Source organism: Amphiura filiformis, chromosome 9 (genome assembly GCF_039555335.1).
Source record: "Amphiura filiformis chromosome 9, Afil_fr2py, whole genome shotgun sequence".
NCBI classification, from domain to species: Eukaryota; Metazoa; Echinodermata; class Ophiuroidea; order Amphilepidida; family Amphiuridae; genus Amphiura; species Amphiura filiformis.
Genome location: NC_092636.1, coordinates 66,960,684 through 66,982,644, shown reverse-complemented (window position 1 = coordinate 66,982,644; position 21,961 = coordinate 66,960,684). Strand labels below are relative to the sequence as shown.

Below are 21,961 nucleotides of genomic sequence, written 5' to 3'. Positions count from 1 at the left end.
GAAATTCGCAATGTAATACATTTTATGGCAAAGGATAAAAAATTGATATTTTTGATATTTAACAGTACTCGAAGTAAACTTTATAAATCTGATAATATGTACTTAAAGTGTATGTAGGTGGGATGAAAAGCCGACAATCAATTGAAAATTTTGACCTTTCATATTGAAGATAGGGATTTTTTTCCCAAAACACCAAAAATAATGAGGTCTTTAGCAGAAAACTACCCAGCTACATACACTTTAAGAATATATCATTAGATTTATCAAATTTACTTCGAGGACTTATATATCAAAATGTGAAAAATATCAAATTTTAATAATTTGTCATAAAATTTGTATTATATCGTGAATTTCAAAAATGAAAATTATTTGATATCAGAAAGACATTCTTCGTATTCAGAATGCAATTCGATATGTCTGATGTGCTCTCATGTCCCACAAAAATACTGTCGAAACGCTCATTCCAGATCCCTTAATGTGAATATTATTTGGAAACGCGAATTAAACACCCACTAAACTGTCCAGAATTAATAAAATCGCGAAAAATTAACCCAGCGGAAATATATCACTATCCGGTTATCACGTACTACACTAACAATACATGTACGTCGACATTGGACTCGTATCCCTCTGTTAAACATGTTAAGACTGCTGTATTATATACATGTACATTCCCGGTATACATGGTATACATGCTCACAACCCTTAAACCACGTTGTAAAATGGCGCATTGGGTTTTTATATGGTTTATAGATATCCGCACTATATTGGTATGTGTAGTTGCATTCCTTGTTATATCATGGTGGACACGTAAACCAAAGAATTTACCCCCAGGACCATGGACCTGGCCTATTTTGGGCAGCCTGCCCAATCTTGGTATTTCTCTGTATCGATCTGGCTTACAACCACATCAATTCATGGCTAAGCTTACCAAACATTACGGCAATGTGTACAGCTTTTACTTGGGAAATCAACTTTTAGTTATTTTGAATAGTGCTGAAAGTGTGCGAGAAGCTTTCCAGAATCAGTTTCTTGCAGATCGACCAACCTCTAAGGTACCGGAAAAATTCAAAATGACAAAAGGTCAAGGTAAGTAACGATTTCCTTCGCCAAATATTTTCACCATGATTTCTCCCTTACGAATCATGATACTGTAGTCCATAGATCAACTAAATACAAATTCATTAAAAAAAATTAATGGAGCAACCAATGTGAGCTTTTAGTTCGATGTGATGTGCTGAAATGTAAGCGTTTGGCTAAAATGTTCTTTTTAAGGGACCGTTCACAAACACTTGTAAGGGGGGCTGATGCAAAAAAGGGGGGCCTGAATTTTTTGACCCTCCTAAGGGGGGGCCTGGAAAAAATGACCACAAAATTGAGTTTATATGCTTTTCAATGGGGTTGACCCATAATTTTCATGTCAAAAGGGGGGGGGCCCTGAAATTTTCGAGGTCTGTAAAGGGGGGCCCCGAAAAATGCCAATCGGTTGGTACATTTTGTGATTTGAAAGTATAAATTATCAAGATGACGTGGTATTTTTTGTGCGTTTTCCATTATAGGCGTAGTAATGGGGTCAGGCGATCATTGGAGAGAACAACGAAGATTTACTCTCTCCACCTTCCGAAGTTTTGGTGTCGGTAAAAGAAGTTTCCAAGATCAAATATCGGTGGAAGTAATGGCTCTTTGCGAAGAGTTTTCTTCTTTTAAAGGAGAAAGCTTCGATCCGCGTAAGCTTCTGTCGAATGCTGTATCCAATATCATATGTGCAGTGGTTTTTGGGAAAAGATTTGAGTATTCAGACACGACATTCCATGAGCTGTTACACTTATTAGACAAGCAAATTGAGGATGCTGGAGCTGGGATTGCTGCGTCTTTCATCCCAATAGTTAGGTAGGTCTATAAACATTACAAAAGAACAGAATTCTGTGTAAATGGCACTGACAAAAAGTCCGAATACAAACATTAAATTTGGATACATATTTTATTTATAAATTTCAGTTGTTCTGTCAGGAAGGGAATATATGTATGAAACAAATGAAGCGCTTGTTTCCAAACCATGTTAAGTCCACAACCACATGTTTCTCATTTACTTGTGTGATGCAATCACAGTTACTTTGACAAGTTTGACATTAGCAACAATGAGTTATACCATCAACAAGCCATTATTTACCACAATAATGCTGTTTAACAATATGCAGACTATTGTTCTCATTTGGAAAACAAATGCCTTACACAGTATTGCTACTGTGCATCCATCCACTGTTTGCTTTGTAATGGTGCATCCAACCGAAAGTACTATACCTATAGCATGTATAGCATCACATCCCATTGCAATATCGCACAGGTAAATCAGAAACACGTGTTGGTGGACTTAACATGGTTTGGGAACAAGCTCCTCCTCAAATAACTAAATAATTAACAAAGAAATTTGAGTTACTTGCTCTTTTTTTTAATGCGACGCTTCTCAGGAATAGAATCATGGTAAATATTAAAACGCATTCGCCACGATCTCCAAATCTATAAAAAAAAATACTTTTATAAAAGTAAGTCTACTCATGCATAGCTTTTTCATTACTTTCCAGGTACCTCAACATAAAATCAACGTCAGTCAATGTACAATATGAAAGAGCGCACCGGTTATGGACATTTTACAGCACTATCGTTGACGACCATCGCAAACAGTTTGATCGCGCCGATCTTAAAGACTACATTGACGTCTATTTAGATGAAATAGAGCAAGTTGAAGGAAGTGAACGTGCTTTAAATATTAATGATCAAAATATGATGGCATCAGTAAATCAACTTTTTGCAGCTGGTTCTGAAACAACTGTCACAACTCTTCGTTGGGCATTGTTGTATATGATGGCACACCCAAAAATCCAGGACAAAGTTCAACAAGAAATTGACAATGTTGTGGGCAGAAATCGCTTGCCTAATATATCGGATAAGGAACAAATGCCTTACACCGAAGCTACCTTGATGGAGATTCAACGAATCGCCTCTATTGTCCCCTTAGGGGTACCCCATTACGCTTCAGAAGATACTACTTTGTTTGGTTACACCATCCCCCAAAACACGATAATTATGTCCAATATTTGGGCAATTCACCATGATCCGGCCACTTGGAACGATTCAGAAATTTTTCGCCCAGAAAGGTTTTTAAATGGGGACAAGCTGGCAAAACAACCAGAGGAATATTTACCTTTTAGCGCAGGTAAGTCATTGGCAGTAAACAGTGAACAATCATATAAAAACAATGACATATAAAAACAAAAACATCGACAGGGGTGATGGTAATGATGATGATGATACTGACCATGAAGGTGATGGTTATTGTGTTAATGATGAAGATGATGATGACAATGATGACGATTTGTGTAGTAAATATGCAGCAAAGCAGTGTCACACGGCCCGGTAACCAATGGATTTGCTTATAATCTTGATGAATCTATTCCAATATGATGATGATGATGATGATGATGATGATGATGATGATGATGATGATGATGATGATGATGATGATGATGATGATGATGATGATGATGATGATGATGATGATGATGATGATGATGATGATGATGATGATGATGATGATGATGGACCAACACCACCACTTCCACCACAATGACAATGATGATTGTGGTATTCATTTAGCATTTTATTTCTTTATTTTGTATCCATGAATTGACCAATCTCCATTCATTTCTTTATTTATTGATAATTCATTTTTCTACCCAATTATTATGATAACTTGATCTGAACCCGGTTTTTGATCATTGTGAGATGTTGTGCTAATCAGTCCTTTCCCCATGGCTACTGAGCTTCCCGTGAGCGAATCGTCAATTCAAAGAGTCTTCATTCATTTTATTCAAATTAGCCGCCCAAACCACTTTGAGCGCCGCCTATAGAAGGTTTGTGTGCTTGCGTCCAAATTGGGACAAGTCAGTACACCCTCGGGTATGAGAACAATGTCAAGTGGTGCGCGTACACATAACTTTCTATTTATCACTTAATGACAGTCACTTGCCAGAAAAAGCGTTAATATGCTGTCGGGTCAGTGACCAATTTGATGGCGAAACTCCTTTGCTCGAAATGGTACAATCAAATCGGCATCAAAGGAACAATGCAGTACGTAATTTATTGCTTCTCCTTCCTATCTCCTTGATGATACTTATGTTTTTGTTTGTCACTTTCACTTGTGATTTTATCTCGTTTATCGCATGCTACAGGACGACGAGTTTGCCTTGGTGAAAACCTAGCCAAAATGGAGCTGTTTCTCTTCTTCTCGCAGCTTCTACATCACTTCACTTTCAAGAAACCCAAAGATGTACAAAAGTTATGTTTCGATGGAAAGATCGGGGCAACTAACTCTCCGAGTGATTTTAGAACTGAAGCAATCGTGAGAGACTAGACTAAAGCGACCAAAGAAAAGATAATGTCATTAAAGGTTTTGATCAAACAGGTGGGGATTTCTAAACTAAAACATGCTCAACCTGCAACGAATCCAGAATACAACGAATCAAACCTTAAATTCATTTTGAGACCCCACTACAATCACAAGGCATGTACTCAGCCGTGAAAAATGTTATTGTTTCAAATGGGGTGTCATTGTAAAGGGAGTATTGTAGCTATCCAGTGATATGCAACACGATATGAATATGTCACAAATAATTGGAGATACAGATGCTTGAAAAAACTTTCCAAACTTTCGTTGAGGAGTTTATGTTAGGAAAATTATTATCAAGCACGAATCACATGGTTTTATTTTAAACAAACTCACATTGACCATAAAACGAATAAAAACAGACGTGTCGCAACACGCGATATTCAAAATTCCCGGGCGCCGGCATTGTTTGGTGCAATGATATCCCAGTAATACAATGGAGGCTGGCGACAGTAGAGCACAAATAACTATGACGTCATTGCACTAGATAATTTCGGCGCGGAAATTTTGAATATCGCGCGTTGAGAGGCAACTGTTTTTATTCGTTTTTTATAGTCAATATGAGTTTGTTTTAAATAAAACCATGTGATTCGTGCTTGATAATTATTTTTCTAACATTAAGGCATAATGTCGTGATCGCCGGAGACTTCCTTACTTGTTTGAGAATGCTTAGAATTAATCAAAAAGTGTTTACCATAAAAAATGTTTAAAATTTAGACAAACGTTTATATCGTTAGTGTTTATAACCATTTATAACACTTTGGTGTGTTTGAGTATAAACTATAGAGTGTAATTATTTGAAAAGGGAATGAAAGTGTTAGGTTTTATTTTGTATTTGTAATATGTATGAGTAGAGGTTTCTGAAAATACCAACATTATCTATATAAGGTGGATATTAAATATCTTCAGTTGTTAATAAACACGTTCATGTGTTTAAAAAGTGTTACAGAAACGAAAACATTTTTTTTGCAGTGTAGTGTCAGTAGTGTGGTAAGGGATGGGCACTCATAAATCTATGTGATATGTGACCGTACAGCACGAATGAGCCGTAAATGTCCTCAATTGTATTCTGAGTTACAGTGTAAAATGGGCATGAAGGTCGTATTCATAGGTACCTCAATTTGGTGCTACGTGTACCTCATTTAATGAGATACACGTAGCACCAAATTGAAATACCTATGAATATGACCTTCATGCCCATTTTACACTGTAACTCAGAATACAATTGAGGACATTTACGGCTCATTCGTGGTGTACGGTCACATATGTATGTCAGAAGTGGTTCATTATACGTGACTGATGAGATATTAAAACCTTTACCATTTTTAAGCATTTTTCAAACCAATAATTTAAAGTGAATTTTGGTCACAAATGGTATGCAAGAACAGGTAAACTACACTGATTTTTTGTCGAATTTGTTATTATTATTATTATTATCCCCCCCCCTTCCGCATACACAGAGACAAATTATTCATTGCTGGAACTATGGCGCGGAGCGCGCAAAAATGCAATGAAGGCGCACGGAGCGCGCAAAAAATTTGAATTATATAAGTAAAGATTGTGCGTATATTTTAATCGTAAGTTAAAAGAATGCGCGCGCGGAGCGCGAAAATTAAGGGTCATCAGCCATTAATAATTCTATAACCCCCCTATTTTCAATTTTTGGGTGTAAAAAAATTATAATCCTCCCTATTTTTGGGTTAAAAATTCTATGACCTCCAAGTATATTTATGACCCCCCTTCCGAAGAAAATGACAGCCCCCTAATGATACCGTGTGCGGGGTAATCGCGAACGACCGTCATGAGTGTGATGTGAGTTTAACTTGTTTTGCAATAGATATGCCCTTTAATGGACAGCTAAATTATTACCCTTTACAATGACATTGCAACTATCACATTTAACGGTTTAATACACGTCATGTGAATGTCGTGGGGTCTCAAGCAGAATGTGACAAAATGACCATTACAATAGTTTATAGCGTGCAGGTTTTAGATAATCTGTTGTTTGTAGCGTGCAGGTTTTAGATAACAGATAATAATGGCTATGAAGGTTGTTCGTAAAATATAACGCGCGGGAAAAGAATACATAACGGTGAATAGAAATGGGTTACTAAAAGGTTATCCATAAATAAACATAATTTGTCACCAGGTTCGCCGTCGGAAATAATAAAGGAGACAAGCAGAAAAAGTGATCCCACCCGGGAATCGAACCCAGGACCTCAGGTTTACAAGACCTGTGCCTTAAGGTGGTACTACTCCCTTGAGTGACTTTGTGACTATTTTTGCAATTTTCTTAAAAAATAATAACACACTGGTAACAAAGGTTATGTATATAATCGGGGCAAGGAATTCAGTTACTACACTGGAATTTCAGTGACTCAAAACAAACGGTACGTTATTTTATGAGAAAAGAGGTACCGCTAAAATGTACCTCATTTCTTAACATATAATAATGAACCACTTGTCTTGAATCACTGAAATTTCAGTGAAGTATATTGAATTCCTTGGCCCTATAATATACATAACTTTTTGTGTGTAGTTATTTAGTACCACCTTAACCACTTGGCCACGGGAGCTTCGTGATTGGGCTGGTTCAAATTCTAACCTATTAGTCCGGCTGCCAGTGGGTATGACGTTGTTTTGGTGTCCATAGTTTTGTTTTTGATGGATATTGCTTCTCTAGATCATCCTTTGAAAAGTTCTCCAAATTATTCCTCTTGTCTTGGTGATCCAGAGAAGTATACTTTTACCTATCTGTGACATTCCCTTCTTGAGTTATAAGCAGAAAGGTCAAAGGTCACCATTTGACCTCCACCGGGGTCAAACCTGAAAAATACTCCGATTTGTATGAAAATAGTCTCAAATTTTTCGTCTTCTATAAACAATTAGAACAAATAGTTTGCTATAACTAGGATGTTTTGTTACCATGGTATCATGGTGACAAAGGTCAATGTTCATGTTCATTGAATCATATAGTCCCAGACCTGTTTTGCTATGTTACCATGGTTATCCATGTAAGGAAACATCATACACAATACAAACTATTATGTTTCTATGATGCACAGTGACATCGCCCCGATATCTTCATAGTAGAAATCGCCATGGTAGGTTGAATCCACAGCCACCTATGACCATTTTATTCGGACCTTATGAGATGCATATTATTAGCGAAGTGACTTGACTAAGGCTACTGTATAGACGGGGTAATTGATTTCTCGCTCTGTGAGCAAGCTTGTATACGACATTGCGGTCAATGGTTATACTCTCTCCACTTGAGTGAGTGCCGCTATAGCCTGCTGCGCGCTGTAGTCCATATAGGACCAACGCAATATAAAATTGAGAGTTTTGGTCAAATTTTGACTTCAAAGCGCACGGCCAATTTTCAAAGCGCACGCTAACGACTATAATATCTGTATTTTCAAGTGTATGAGACCACATCTGGTTTCTTGAGAAAAATTCATTTACGGGAGATATTCATCATTTTGTAACCCAGTATCCGAAGATTTTCGTCTGATATCAAAATCGTGCATAGCAATTCACGTGTATGGATCCCGTGTATTCATTTTAATGTCTCTGCTGCAAATAATTACAGACTTGACATTTAATATGGAATATTTTTTTTTTTTTTTCCAAGACTGGTCTGGACGGGATCTGCATAAACCGCACGGGCTAAATATTAATCGGGGTGTGTCGGGAGATGGTGTAAAACAATTGTTTGACCGAAAATGTGCTTTCCATTAGTTAACATTATGGCGCTCATAAGGTAGTGAATAAGCCTAAAATGGCGGATTTAGGGAGATTGAATTTGATTTTTGTGGGGGTAAAATTTCTGAATTTGAGCAACATTATTCTGATATTATCAAATTTATTGAGGTTTGAGGCGATATTTACTGAATCTAAAAACCTATAAGTGTTCGTCAGACCTGAAATGCACTTGTCATCTACCAGTATTGAAAGTGGGAGGAGCTTTCATAAATATGGCTCTTAAAACTGGTTCGCACTCAGAGAGTTTGAATGGTCCTCTGGGGTCAAATGTTGTAAACTTAATGTACACAAAGGAACGGCGTGAGTTCATTGGACAACCAGGAATCCTCGTAGTTGTTTTTGTACCGCAAGTTTATAGCATTTGACCCCAGGGGGCCGTTCAAACTCTCTGAGTATGTACCACTCTTAAGAGCCCTATTTTTAAGCTCCTCCCCTGTTAAAAAAATTGGTACATTACAAGCGTATTTCAGCTGTGATGAATGCCAATTGCTGATAAAGTTTAAGAAATATCACCTCAAACCCCTATAAATTTGATAATAACAGCACAATGTTGCATTAAGTCCGAAATTGTGTCTCACACAAAGCTCAAATTCAGTCTCCCTAAATCCGCCATTTTAGGCAAATACGCTACATTAAGAGCAGCATAATGTAAGCTTATGGAAAGCACATTTTCTATCCAACAATTATTTTACACCATCTCCCGACACACTCCAATTAATATTTAGCCCGTGCGGTTTATGCAGACTCCGTCCAGACCAGTCTTGGAATTTTGCGAAAAAATATTCCATATTAAATGTCAAGTCTGTATTAGCCAGGCGATGTCGGTGTGTGATGAACAATTTGAGACTATTTTGGTGAAGTAGCATTATCAGGTTTTGACCCCTGAGGAGGTCAAATCGTGACCTTTGATCTTTTTGCTTATAACTCCAGAAGGGAATGTCACGGATAGGTAAAAGTATACTTTTTCTGGATCGACATGACAAGAGGAATAATTTGGAGAACTGTTCAACATCATTTGAGAAGCTTGAATTTTGTATGAACTTTGACCCGCCATGTCTCAAAATGCCCAATGCTAACAGAGGTCCAGTAAACTTATTTTTGAAGTTGATGGTCTTGTGAAGCAATGTCCATTAAAACAAAACAAAAAATACACCAAAACAAGCTTCTGTGGCAAAATTTCGTTTGGCAACCGGACTATATAAGCGGTCACTTAAACATCTCCCCGCAAATAGCCCATAGTGGCTAGGTCCGTAAATGCGATACATAAATGTCCATCCTCCCTGTGGAAGAAATATAAACTGGTTAAACAGTGGCATAACAGTGGCATGATCGACGGGAATTATAAACATAATTTTTCACCAGGTTAATAAATAATAAAGCAGACAAGCAGAAAAGTGCTCCCGCCTGGGAATTGAACCCAGGACCTCGGGTTCACAAGACCCGTGCCTATACCACTTGGCCACGGGATCCTCGTGATTAGGCTGGTTGACCCAGTTGTACTATTCCAGTTGTAACATTAACATTTGTTTCACAATTCATTGCCATTTCACGTTATTGTTTCAACAAACAGCAAAAATGTTATTTATAAGATTATTGACAAAAAATAATATCCCGTGATTCTTTATCAAATGAAGAGATATGAATGAGTCGAAAGGGTACTTTGCAGCATTTTATGTCATGATATCAAAACAGATATGACAGAGTTTGGAATCAAGAGGTAACCATACATGCCCTCTTCTAAACATAGGTAAATGACAGCTAACCTGGTAAGCTACATGCGATCATGGAAGAAAGAGGTATGCAAAGATTAAAGAAGGGTGGTATATCATTCGTCGAATGTCGTTCAATATTAACAACACAGTGGTGTTAAAAATAAATAAAAATACCCGAACTTTAAAGTTGCATACCCAAGCATTGTTGCATGTAAAACCTGCCATTATCTTCGCGCTGAATTCAAATCAATACAAATAACTGCAACTTATAAATTCGCGTTTAATACTGGTGTGTTGTTAATATCAGTTTGGGGGCACTCATAATTCACGGACGTCTCTGATATCAAATACTCTTGTCACACAACAGTATCATATTTCAGAGACGTCTCATAAATCACAAACGCCCTAGTTTCAAAACCCAGTCGCAAACGATATTAGTGATATTGGTGAACGTGCCGGAGCAGTGGGAATAATTTTGTGACTAGGCCTTATCAGGGCTGTAGCCAGCCCAAGTTGAGTGCCTGCTAATTTTACTATCGAATTCACGAATTAGAGCGCAGGCCCGGGTACTCTTGGGATTTTTTTACTTCAAAACATTTGATTTTAGCCATTGCAATCTAAGTGTGTTCTAGGACCACTTGTCAAAAACAGATAGATATAATTTTTGCACAGGTAGATATTTGCTAAACATAGGAAAGCTTATTCTAATACACTCAGTTTTGTATGAAAACACACTACAACAATATTTTTAAAATGTTTTCAAAAATGTTATTGTAAACTATCTTTGCAAACATTTTTTTCCAAATATTTTGTCAACACTTAAATAACATTATGTTAAAATATTTGCACCCAGCAAGCACAGAAATGTTCTTAAACGTTTTTGTTTTTCAAAACGTTTGAATAACATTTAAATGTCGGGTTATATAAAGGTCATGAAAACGTTTTTAAAATGTTATTGCAAATATTTTGGGCAAACATTTTTCGCAAAATATTTTTTCAACCCCAAAATAACATTCTGTTTAGTAATGTTTTGTATCACGTTTTCAAAAATGTTTTTGGAAAGTTATTAAAACGTTTTAATACCCTTTATATAACCCAACATTTAAACGTTTTCTGTAAAACATTTTTTGTTTGCTGAGCAGTATATTATCAAAAAATGATTTTTAATGTTATGAAAACGTTTTATACCCTTAATATACCCTTTATATAACCCGACATTTAAACGTTTTCTGACAACCTTTTATAACCTTTTGCGAATGATGTCGAAAACGTTTTGTGTTTGCTGGGGTGATATCACAGACCCCCGTATGTGAAAACACTGACTCGTCTTTGAAATCAGTGAATTACGAGTGCCCCCGAACTGACATTGAACGACATTCCACGAATGGGGTATCAAAATGCGCGAAAATAAACCATCCTTTTTTCTATGTTAAAATTTACGATTAATAGTTTTGAAGCTATATGCGTATTTATAACGGCTGCGTTACTTTTTGTGAAGGCTTTATATGTTAATTGTGGAGCGACATTAGGAAAATAAACTGGTTCTATTTTGGAAATAAGGTGCTTATTTAAGCATCAAGCGGCAAGTTCGCGCAAAAGTTAGCAACCCAATTAATTTGGTTCATTCGGGTATACTGAATTCAAAAATGTTGTCTGTCAAGCTGTATGTGAACCCCGTGACCCTCAAAAAGACACTTCAAAATTAATACCTCTACATGATCATATAGGGGCAAAAATTAAGCATGCTCCAAATTCACTAAAAAGCATGTCAAATTATTTGTCTGGGCCTAAGGATCACAAAAATGTAACATATTTTTGCGTAGGACATATAGTACCCAAGTTATATGGCTCGACAGGACCAAGGTCGAACATGTTGTACAGGAGTGAAAAAGTAAAGTTGCTCCGATCTTTGTAAAAATTGTTGCAGACTGTTCCTCAAGTTCATGGGATTCAGGAAAAGAAAAGTGTTTACACTATATGCGATGTGAAGGTCAGAAGATCGATGATAAATACAAATACCATTAAATCCTATGGAATCCTGCATATCTTTTAACTCTTTGCTGTGTAAACATGCTATCTATACATCGCAAATAGTGCAAACTATTCTTTTTCTGAAACCTCTAAGCTAGGCGAACAATGTGCCTCAACTTTTACGAAATTTGGACCAACTTTGACTTTTGACACATACAAGCAAATCGACCTTATACCATTTTGTGCTCTGTAACTACTTAAATTATAGGTCGTAAATTTCTGGAATTCGTGGGACCTGTCGCATAATTTAAGTTTTGACATATTTGAAAGTGTTATTGGAATCAAATTAATTTTTGCCCCTATACAATCATTCGGGGGTCTTTTTGAAGGTCACGATGCCGGCTTCTTTCGAACTGCTGACAGTCTGAGAACTACAAAGATATTTGACCGGACATTAATAGAATATTATATTTTTAAATATTTAAATTGGAATTTTTTCACGGCAGTGAAATGATGCCACTTGCACCCACATCTCATATGCACAGTTTATCCCTTACATACCCTGTGTCTTGAATAGCTATATAGCCCACCAACCTTGTAGTTAAAGAGACTAGGAAATAATTCCTAATATCTCATACCTAAATTTGCGTGCCTTTATCTAATCTTGCCCCACTAACAACTTACTATTTAGCCCTTGGCCGGGGAAGAGTCTGTTAAATGTAGGAATTTTTTAGCCTTTTTTATAAATATGTTTGTAATTGGCTTATAGCCATCACATGGTGACAATACACATAACTGATTGGTTACCATGTCATGGCCAGGCCTGATCACAAAATAAACATCATCTGTATAGAAAACTATGCAGTAGGCGATTTACTTCAGAAAATTACTACATTGCACAAAACTAAGTCCATTATCTATAGTTAATTGAATGTTTATTGACTCTGATAACCCATGTGTATAAACCTGTATAATATTGGTGTTCAGATCATAAAAACAGGACCATGACCCTGACAAAAGCTAGCAAGAGCAAATGGCTGTGTAATCAGTGTTTACTTTAGTGATGAAGGCATCTTGCAATTTTCTTCGTATACTTTAATATAGCCAAATTTGTTTCCTGTATAGGTAGCTTAATCAAAATTCCTTTAAAAAAGGAATGAGGCGCCCAATGTGAGCTTGGTCGTGATGTGGTGAATTTCATGGTGTTTAGATTTGGTATTGCAAACCCGGTGACACCTCATTATAGAAATCAGACCTGTCGATAGGTTGTAAGAGGGGATAGCCTTTTCCAGGCACAAATTGCGCCATATAAAGAAAGTTTTGCTACTTTGCAACACAATAAAAACTTAAATGCCAAATGAGATCATGTAGGTGGCTCCCGAGGGGGCTTAAAAAACTAAATGCAAACTGAGGTTTTAAAAAAATATTGTTTTCCAGAGTCAAGACGCAGGTATCATTATTAAGCCTCATATCACCTATTTATTGTCGAATAAGTGCAGAGTAGGTTAGATATGAATATTAAATGTTAGACCAAAGTAGCTCAAAGTACATGTACTATACACCTAATCCGTGAACTTATCTTTTTTAAAGACAAATTCTTGTTTATTTAAATGCAAGTTTGTCCTGAAATTCAAATCTTTTTTCACTTGTCATAATATTATTTCAGAAATATTCACGCATTTGCAATTTTGATGGTTGTCACATAATATGCCTATAGTAGACATAAGTGAATGCAGTGAACCCAAACTAATGCACGTGTACTTGATATAATTATTAACTTTTATTTTTGTATTGAGAACATGAGGTTTGGCATTTGGACTGCTTACATGCCGCTGGTGGTGGAGGTGCAGGTGGGGTGTGTGACGGGGTGTGTGTGTATGTGGGACCCACATTGTGGGTGGGGATGGAGGACAAGCTTTTTTCAAGTTGATAGGCTTTTTTTAAAAATTTGTCCCCTAGATAATTAGTGCAAATCTCCTGAATCATGTTCGTGCACTTCACTAGTGACTTGTTTATTTGTATTGTGTTGAACATTTGAGTGAGTAAGACCTAGTAATGGATCATTGTTTATTTAAAAGGTCAATTTGGGTGGTTTCCTGATTTTATTCTTGCTATGTATACTTCATGTAGTTTGATTGTTGCAAAATGGCGCATTGGCTTTTTCTTTGGTTTACAGATATCCGCACTATTTTGTTGGCGTGTGTAGTTGTATTCATAATTATATCATGGTGGACACGTAAACCAAAGAATTTACCTCCAGGACCATGGACCTGGCCTATTTTGGGCAGCCTGCCCAATCTTGGTATTTCTCTGTATCGATCTGGCTTACAACCACATCAATTCATGGCTAAGCTTACAAAACATTACGGCAAAGTATACAGCTTTTACTTGGGAAATCAACTTTTAGTTATTTTGAATAGTGCTGAAAGTGTGCGAGAAGCTTTCCAGAATCAGTATCTCGTGGATCGACCAACCGTAAAGATACCGGAAAAAATCATGTCAGTGTTGAAAGGTCAAGGTAAGGAACGGTTTTTTTGTTCGCCAAATATTTTCACCAATTATTGACTTTCTGCTCATCAAAGGCCGTAAGCAATAGTTTATTTAGCAATATCGTGTTTCGCCACCCGTGCCGTCATCAGGAACATTTGACCCTCTAGCTTACTGAATTAAATATTGCGGGAGGGGGGAGGGCCGGGAAAATGTTGAGCTTTATGGGTGAAAAATACCTAACCCCCCCTATTGCGATGAATCAATTTCACGTAACCCCCTATTGAATCAAACAAAATCACATACCCCCCCCCTTCAAGCAAACTTCAATATTAATTCAGTCACAGAGATTGGGATTTTGACAGGGGGTGGGGGGATGGGGATGGAAAAAAAGCCGAGAGTGAATCCAGCTCTTTTTGGCATTCTTTTCAAAATGCTTCAAATTTTTTTGCCATTTTGGAGCTAAACTGATGAAATATGGTGCAAAAGTGGAATACAAACTCGATTTCTAGTGTGCGAGTTTCCACTCGCCATGGACACTTAATATCACTTGATGCGAATCTCACAAAATCAGCCAGCGAATCAGCAAATTCAGTATTAAATCGATTTTGTACCCCTCAAAGCGAAGAACGGTACAAATTTTAGCGCGCGAACGTGAATACCATTTCAAAACCGAAGCTCTACTTGATTATACCCCAATAAGTGTATTGTGAAAATTCTCCCACTGGCCTAGCATCGTCCATGCGGTACCTCTGCATTGAACCATAGATGTCGAAGAAATGCTAATCACTTGTACCTGTAAGATTAGTCTCTTTGAAAAGAGCGGTATTGTATTCAATCTATTATGATTGATGACGACAGGTGATGAGTGCAACCTGCTTGTAGTGCAGCGCGGTATATTCAAAATTGTTTGTACCTATTGCTATGGTAGTTAATCCGATTAATTACGTAACTTCGCCAGCGTATATCATATGCAAGACCTTCCAGGAAACTTGGTATTAGAAATAATAGTGAATGACTATTAAATTTCACATGACCCCCTATTAGGAAAATTAAAATCACATAACCCCCCCCTGTTTGTCAAAGTGAAAATCACATAACCCCCCTACATTTTCCCGGCCCCCCTCCCCCATTAATAATGAGCGGTCCCTTATGTATAGTCCGTATAATCTTCCTCGAGTTAGTAAAAGTAAAATCAATTTTTGCACGAATCTGTTGCGCTAGTTGGATTCCTTGAATAGAGGTTATCCGTATTCTATAAGCTGCATCTCCTATTAACGACTGCTATACCTTGTTTAGGACTTTCAAAAGAAGGTCATGCATTGAATTGTTTTGAATAAGGAATACTACGGGAATCAGCGCCTTTTGTTAGAAGTCACACATGAGTTAAGTGGATAACCTCTATTATTTCCTTTCTGAAAATGTATACCTTTATATACTTTTCATCATTACATTTAGAGATACACTAAAACAATATCGAAATTACTGACTCGAGGAAGGTATACGGACTTCTTGCAATTTGGAGATGTCCATTTAAGGGATGGGGTATGAACTTTTGGACAGTATTTATTGTGGGACATTAGAGCACATCAGACATATCGAATTGCATTCTGAATACGAAGAATGTCCTTCTGATATCAAAACATTTTGCTTTTTTGAAATTCGCAATGTAATACATTATGGCAAATGATTAAAAATTGATGTTTTTGACATTTAACAGTACTCGAAGTAAACTTTATAAATCTGATGATTTATACTTAAAATGTACGTAGGTGGGATGAAAAGCCGACGATCAGTTGAAAATGTTGACCTTTCGTATTAAAGATATGTCTTTTGGGGAAAAAAAATCCATATCTTCAATATGAAAGGTCCAAATTTTCAATTGATCGTCGGCTTTGCCTCTCAGCTAGGTACACTTTAAGAATATATCATTAGATTTATAAATTTACTTCGAGGACTGTTATATCAAAAATTTGAAAAATATCAAATTTTAATAATTTGTCATAAAATTTGTATTATATCGTGAATTTCAAAAAATTTCAAAATTATTTGATATCAGAAAGACATTCTTCGCATTCAGAATGCAATTCAATATGTCTGATGTGCTCTGATGTCCCACAAAAAATACTGTCGAAACGCTCAAAACGCTCATTCCACTCTCACGCGTTGCGTTAAATTAACACAACGCGTGAGAGTGAGAAAGCATTACGCATACCAGTTATTTGCAAAAAACCTGCATTTAATTTAAATTAAATTGGAGCTTGCCACTTAAACTTTGTGAAGATAACCTTTGATATGAGTGGAACTTAAAAAATTGAGAGTAATACATTGTTTTTTTATAATTGGGGTCAAAGGTCATGCTAGGGTCATCAAAATCAGAAGCCACCATCTACATTTGTGGCTCTAGTTGTATTTTGATATGATATGAGCGAACGCATCCATAGATTTGCTTAAAGTACTCAGGATTTCTTTTAATGCATTTTTGCTGAACCATGAAATGGAATCAGCCTATATGGCCTTTTCAACCTACTATATCCGAGAACCGCGAAAACCCACTAACCTCCACCCGAAAAAATTCTGGGGAATAGCAGTCACAGGGTTTAGCAGTTCTCTGGATATAGCCAGGGTTTTATGATATATCATGGTTTGGTTCACCACAGTCAAAAGGCCCTATACTAGTAGGGCTAACTTTTGGGTCCTTTTCCTTTTCCATATCTCCAAATGACCCCCAGTGGTGTCAAATTAAAGAGAAAAAAGTATAATAAATTATTTCCCCACCCGGGATGACACTCATCGTCAGACCTGGGTCAATATTCATATTTGGGATCCTTTTCGGATCTCAAAATGCCAAGGAAGTTTGAACCCCCAGAGGTGTCAAATGAAAGAGAAAAAGGTAAATAATATCCTGACAAACATCTTATTAGCTTTATCCTCGTTAAGCAAAGCCGTATCTCGCTCGAGGAAGGAAGCGTATACTAATGGCAATGCAGACTGCAATAAGCGTATAGACGAATCTCATTTCACGCATTCCTACACCTCACTGGCAGCCATAACTGGGTCTCCGTCGTTTACAATGCACCCAAAATGTGTAATGATTCGGCCTTGGAGGGAATTATAAACTGCATTCCATCACCTGTTTTACATCTGTGGCGAAAACACAATAGAATTCCCTTCGGCAAAACACACAGCTTCTACATGGTCTATTGCCTTTTACGTGCGGTACAAAGAAAATAGTCATACACCATATCAAACGCTACTTCAAATGGATGTCTAGTACTTGCGAACAAAAGGACTATGTATGAATAGATGCGACAGGATTACCTGCGGAATTATCTCTATTGTATAGATGAGTTTACTTCTGACGTCAATGCCTGGCAGTATGCGCACGCATCATCACAATTTTCATTGTTTTTTGCCTGGTAGTATGCGCGCGCATCATATTTTGTTTAGGGCTTGTGTTTTTAAAACTCCCGCCACATCACAATAAGGCTATTGAATAGTGTAGTGGTTGCATGGGGTTCACTCAAGCATATCGATATGCCAGTCCCTTGCCTTTGTTGATAAACATTGAAGTCAACTGACTCAACTCATCTATATATTATTCTATTAACCCTCCTCGTCCTTGCATCTTCTCGAATGCGGCTTTTATTCGCACAATATTTAAGCGGTCAAAACACCAGTTTGGTGCAGCGGGGACCCAGTAATGGCCGACCAAATCCTGACCATGACTTAGTTCGTGAGATTCGTCTATATAGGCTGGTTCTATTTTGGAAATATGTGCTTATTTAAAAGCATCTAGCGGCAAGTTCGCGTAAAAGTTGGCAACTAAATTATTTTGGTTAATTTGGGAATGCTGAATTCAAACATTTTGTCTGCCAAGCTATATTGGAACCCTGTGACCCTAAAAAAATTACCCCAACTACCTACACGTCCATATATAGGTGGCAAAATATAACAATGCTCCAAATTCACTATAAAACATGTCAAATTATTCGTCGGGGTCTAAGGATCACACAAATTAATGTAACATATTTGCGCCTAAGACATATAATTATCAAGTTATGAGGCTCAGCAGGTCCAAGATCAATCAAGGGGTGAAAAATTAAAGTTGTTCCGATTTTCGTAAAAATGGATGGAAACTGTTCCTCAAGTTCAAGGGATTCAGGAAAAGAATAGTTTTTACTATCTGCGATGTCAAGTTCAGAAGATAGATGATAAATAAATACAAATTCCATTAACAAAAATAAGCTGGTTGCCAACTTTTACGCAAACTTGCCGCTAGGAACGCGATTTTTCCAAAATAGAACCAGTCTAATAGCATAAAAGAATGATCATGATATCATATCAATGACGCAGTATTTTCTTGTGTTTTCCTATAGGCGTGGTAATGGCATCGGGCGATCATTGGAGAGAACAAAGAAGATTTACTCTCTCCACCTTCCGAAGTTTTGGTGTCGGTAAAAGAAGTTTCCAAGATCAAATATCAGTGGAAGTAAAGGCTCTTTGCGAAGAGTTTTCTTCTTTTAAAGGAGAAAGCTTCGATCCGCGTAAGCTGCTGTCGAATGCTGTATCCAATATCATCTGTGCAGTGGTTTTTGGGAAGAGATTTGAGTATTCAGACACGAAATTCCATGAGCTGTTACACCTCTTAGATAAGCAATTTCAGGATACTGGAGCTGGGATCGCTGCCGCATTCATCCCAATAGTTAGGTAGGCCTATAAGGATTACGACAGAACGGAATTCTTTGTAAATGGCACTGACAAAAAGTCAGAATGAAAGCAATTTATATATATATATTTAAAAACCAAGTCCTTCTAATAACGTCACGAAGGGAATATATGTATTAAACTAAATTCTAAACTAATAAAGAATAATTAACAAAGACATTTGAGTTCAATATTTGCTCATTGTCTATTGCAACACTTGTTTGAACAGTATACACATGATACATATTATATTCACCAAGCTATCCGAACCTAATCCAAATACACACTTAAATAGCAGTGTTGTAGTCGAGACCGGCGTATCCGAGACCAAGACCGAAACCGATTAATTCCGCATATTATCATTTCGATGTTACTAACGGGTCATTTGAACCGCCTTAATTATTTCTCTTGTTTTGGATCCAAATGTTTTCAAAATAATTGAATTTTGGTATTATTGCTTAAAAATCTAGCACTAAATATGGTTTATATGGCCCATCAGGTTCCAGTCACCGAGATAGTAATCATTTATTAATGATATTACTTTCAAGCCTGGTCTCGGTCTCGGTCTTGGTCTCGGACCTGCTGGTCTCGTTCTTGGTCTCGGTCTCGGACCAGCTGGTCTCGGTCTTGGTCTTGGTCTCGGTCTCGGACTGCCTGGCCTCGGTCTTGGTCTCGGATAGGCCGGTCTCGACTACAACACTGCTTGCTTACAATAGATTTTGTTTACAATAAATTCATACAATGTTTTGAAAAATAACTGATTGGACCTAATTGAAAATAAAAGAGTAGGTCCTCATGTAAGATTGAGAATGTGGGGATTGGGGACTTTAGTTAATCTTTAATGATTCAATTGATGAAAACTGTTTGAGCAGAATTGCTGCCAGATAACCAGAATGGCGCTATTTTGCCGGTCTCGAACCCGGTCTCGGACCGAGACCTCGAGACCAGGAGGGCCGAGACCGAGACCGAGACCAAGACCAGGCTTAGCTGGTCTCGGGACCGAGGCCGGTCTCGTGACCTACAACACTGTTAAATACACACTTAAAATCACAAAAAGTCGGTCTACTCATGCAAAGGGTTTTCATTACCTTACAGGTACCTCAACATAGGATCTACGCCAGACAAAGTAAGATATGAAAGAGTTCAACGGTTATGGAACTTTTACAGCACTATCTTTGATGACCATCGCAAAAAGTTTGACCGTTCTGATCTTAAGGACTATATTGACGTCTATTTGGATGAAATAGAGCAAGTTGAAGGAAGTGTACGTGCTTTAAATATTAATGAACATAATATGATGTCAACAGTAACTCAACTTTTTGCAGCTGGTTCTGAAACCACTGTAACAACCCTTCGTTGGGCTTTGTTGTATATGATGGCATACCCAGACATTCAGGACAAAGTTCATCAAGAAATTGACAATGTTGTGGGCAGAAATCGCTTACCTAATTTATCGGATAAGGAACAACTTCCTTACACCGAAGCTACCCTGATGGAGATTCAACGAATCGCCTCTATTGTCCCCTTAGGGGTACCCCATTACGCCGCAGAAGATTGTGCGTTGTTTGGTTACACCATCCCAAAAAACACGATCATTATGTCCAATATTTGGGCAATCCATCACGATCCGGCTACTTGGACAGATCCAGAAATATTTCGTCCAGAGAGGTTTATAACTGGGGACAAGCTGGCAAAACAACCAGAGGAATACTTACCTTTTAGCGCAGGTATGTCACGTGCAAAATGCCGTAATTGGTCTTACTCTTAGGCAGTAAACAGTGACGTCGATCAATCATGCTGAAATGATGATGGATGATGATGATAATGACGACCACCACGATAATAATGATGACAGTGAGGAGGATGAGGATGAGGAGGCCGGAGAAAGAGGAAGAGGATAACGATACTGCTGGTGTTAAATGTTGCTTTTCTTTGTTTCACTTTTGATTTTCTTTGGTTTATCACATTCATGATGATGATGATGATGATGATGATGATGATGATGATGATGATGATGATGATGATGATGGATGATGGATGATGATGATGAATATGATGATGATGATGATGATAATGCTGTAGTTTTATATTTGTATCTTTTCAATTCTGTTTCTCTCTCGTTTACTGTGCCGTTTTACAGGACGACGAGTTTGCCTTGGTGAAAACCTAGCCAAATTGGAGCTGTTTCTCTTCTTCTCTCAGCTTCTACATCACTTCACTTTCAAGAAACCCAAAATGCACAAAACTTATGTTTGGATGGAAAGATCGGGGCAACTAACTCTCCGAGTGATTTTAGAACTGAAGCTATCGTGAGAGACTAGACTAAAGCGACCAAAGCAAAGATAATGTCATTAAAGGTTTGATCAAACAGGTGCACTGGTGCAGCCTGCCGTTTTTTGGTCGTCTCTGGCTTAAATTAATTTTCAACGAATTTCTCCATTTTTTTTTTTCAGATTAGATTTGGTGAAATATAGGTAAAATATCCTATAAAATTTACCCCAAATGGTGGCCGAATTTTGAAGAAAATTCAAATCTGACAGGCTGGTTTAGAAACTTGCTTCGCGCAATACCCCAGTCACACAAAATCCCGTATAACTATTCACAAGAGTTCAGACCATATTTGGTATGCAGTAAATAAGGGCACTATTCCCCGTGCATATTTATCAAGAAGCAGTAATCAGTCAGCAACCTGGACAACCGATTCTTTTGTTCTGCTTAGTCGCGCTAAAAGTCGATCGATACATGTTAAAATCAGCACAATTCAGAGATACACCTTTTTGCTATGAAATTTATTTTCTCGGTCAAATATAAAGCAATAATTTTTTTTCTTCAGTAATGTCAGTTAAAAACTTGGTGCTTGGATATACATTTTTTT

At 37.4% G+C, this 21,961-nt stretch overlaps 2 protein-coding genes and 1 non-coding gene across 3 annotated transcripts; 2 read left to right on the top strand and 1 right to left on the bottom strand.

Annotated features, from left to right (window-relative positions):
* Positions 1 to 612: 612 nt before the first annotated feature.
* Positions 613 to 4,525, top strand: LOC140161354 (cytochrome P450 2J4-like). Its single transcript, XM_072184842.1, has 4 exons — positions 613 to 1,089; positions 1,560 to 1,890; positions 2,583 to 3,214; positions 4,230 to 4,525. Exons 1-4 carry the CDS (start codon positions 684 to 686, stop codon positions 4,409 to 4,411), a joined length of 1,551 nt encoding a protein of 516 aa, XP_072040943.1. The 5' UTR covers positions 613 to 683; the 3' UTR covers positions 4,412 to 4,525.
* Positions 4,526 to 9,604: 5,079 nt separating this feature from the next.
* Trnat-ugu (transfer RNA threonine (anticodon UGU)) lies at positions 9,605 to 9,678 on the bottom strand. The gene has a single exon. It is a non-coding gene; the product is annotated as a tRNA-Thr (tRNA).
* A 4,359-nt stretch (positions 9,679 to 14,037) lies between these two features.
* Positions 14,038 to 21,909, top strand: LOC140160235 (cytochrome P450 2J4-like). The gene is made up of 4 exons (XM_072183511.1): positions 14,038 to 14,410; positions 18,759 to 19,089; positions 20,182 to 20,813; positions 21,227 to 21,909. Exons 1-4 carry the CDS (start codon positions 14,038 to 14,040, stop codon positions 21,397 to 21,399), a joined length of 1,509 nt encoding a protein of 502 aa, XP_072039612.1. The 3' UTR covers positions 21,400 to 21,909.
* Positions 21,910 to 21,961: the final 52 nt, after the last annotated feature.

Coding starts and splice junctions, on each gene's coding strand:
- LOC140161354 (XM_072184842.1), top strand. CDS start 684: ATGGTATACATGCTCACAACCCTTAAACCACGTTGTAAAATGGCGCAT. Junction 1,090..1,559: donor CAAAATGACAAAAGGTCAAG/GTAAGTAACGAT, acceptor TTTCCATTATAG/GCGTAGTAATGGGGTCAGGC. Junction 3,215..4,229: donor ATATTTACCTTTTAGCGCAG/GTAAGTCATTGG, acceptor CGCATGCTACAG/GACGACGAGTTTGCCTTGGT.
- LOC140160235 (XM_072183511.1), top strand. CDS start 14,038: ATGGCGCATTGGCTTTTTCTTTGGTTTACAGATATCCGCACTATTTTG. Junction 14,411..18,758: donor GTCAGTGTTGAAAGGTCAAG/GTAAGGAACGGT, acceptor GTTTTCCTATAG/GCGTGGTAATGGCATCGGGC. Junction 20,814..21,226: donor ATACTTACCTTTTAGCGCAG/GTATGTCACGTG, acceptor GCCGTTTTACAG/GACGACGAGTTTGCCTTGGT.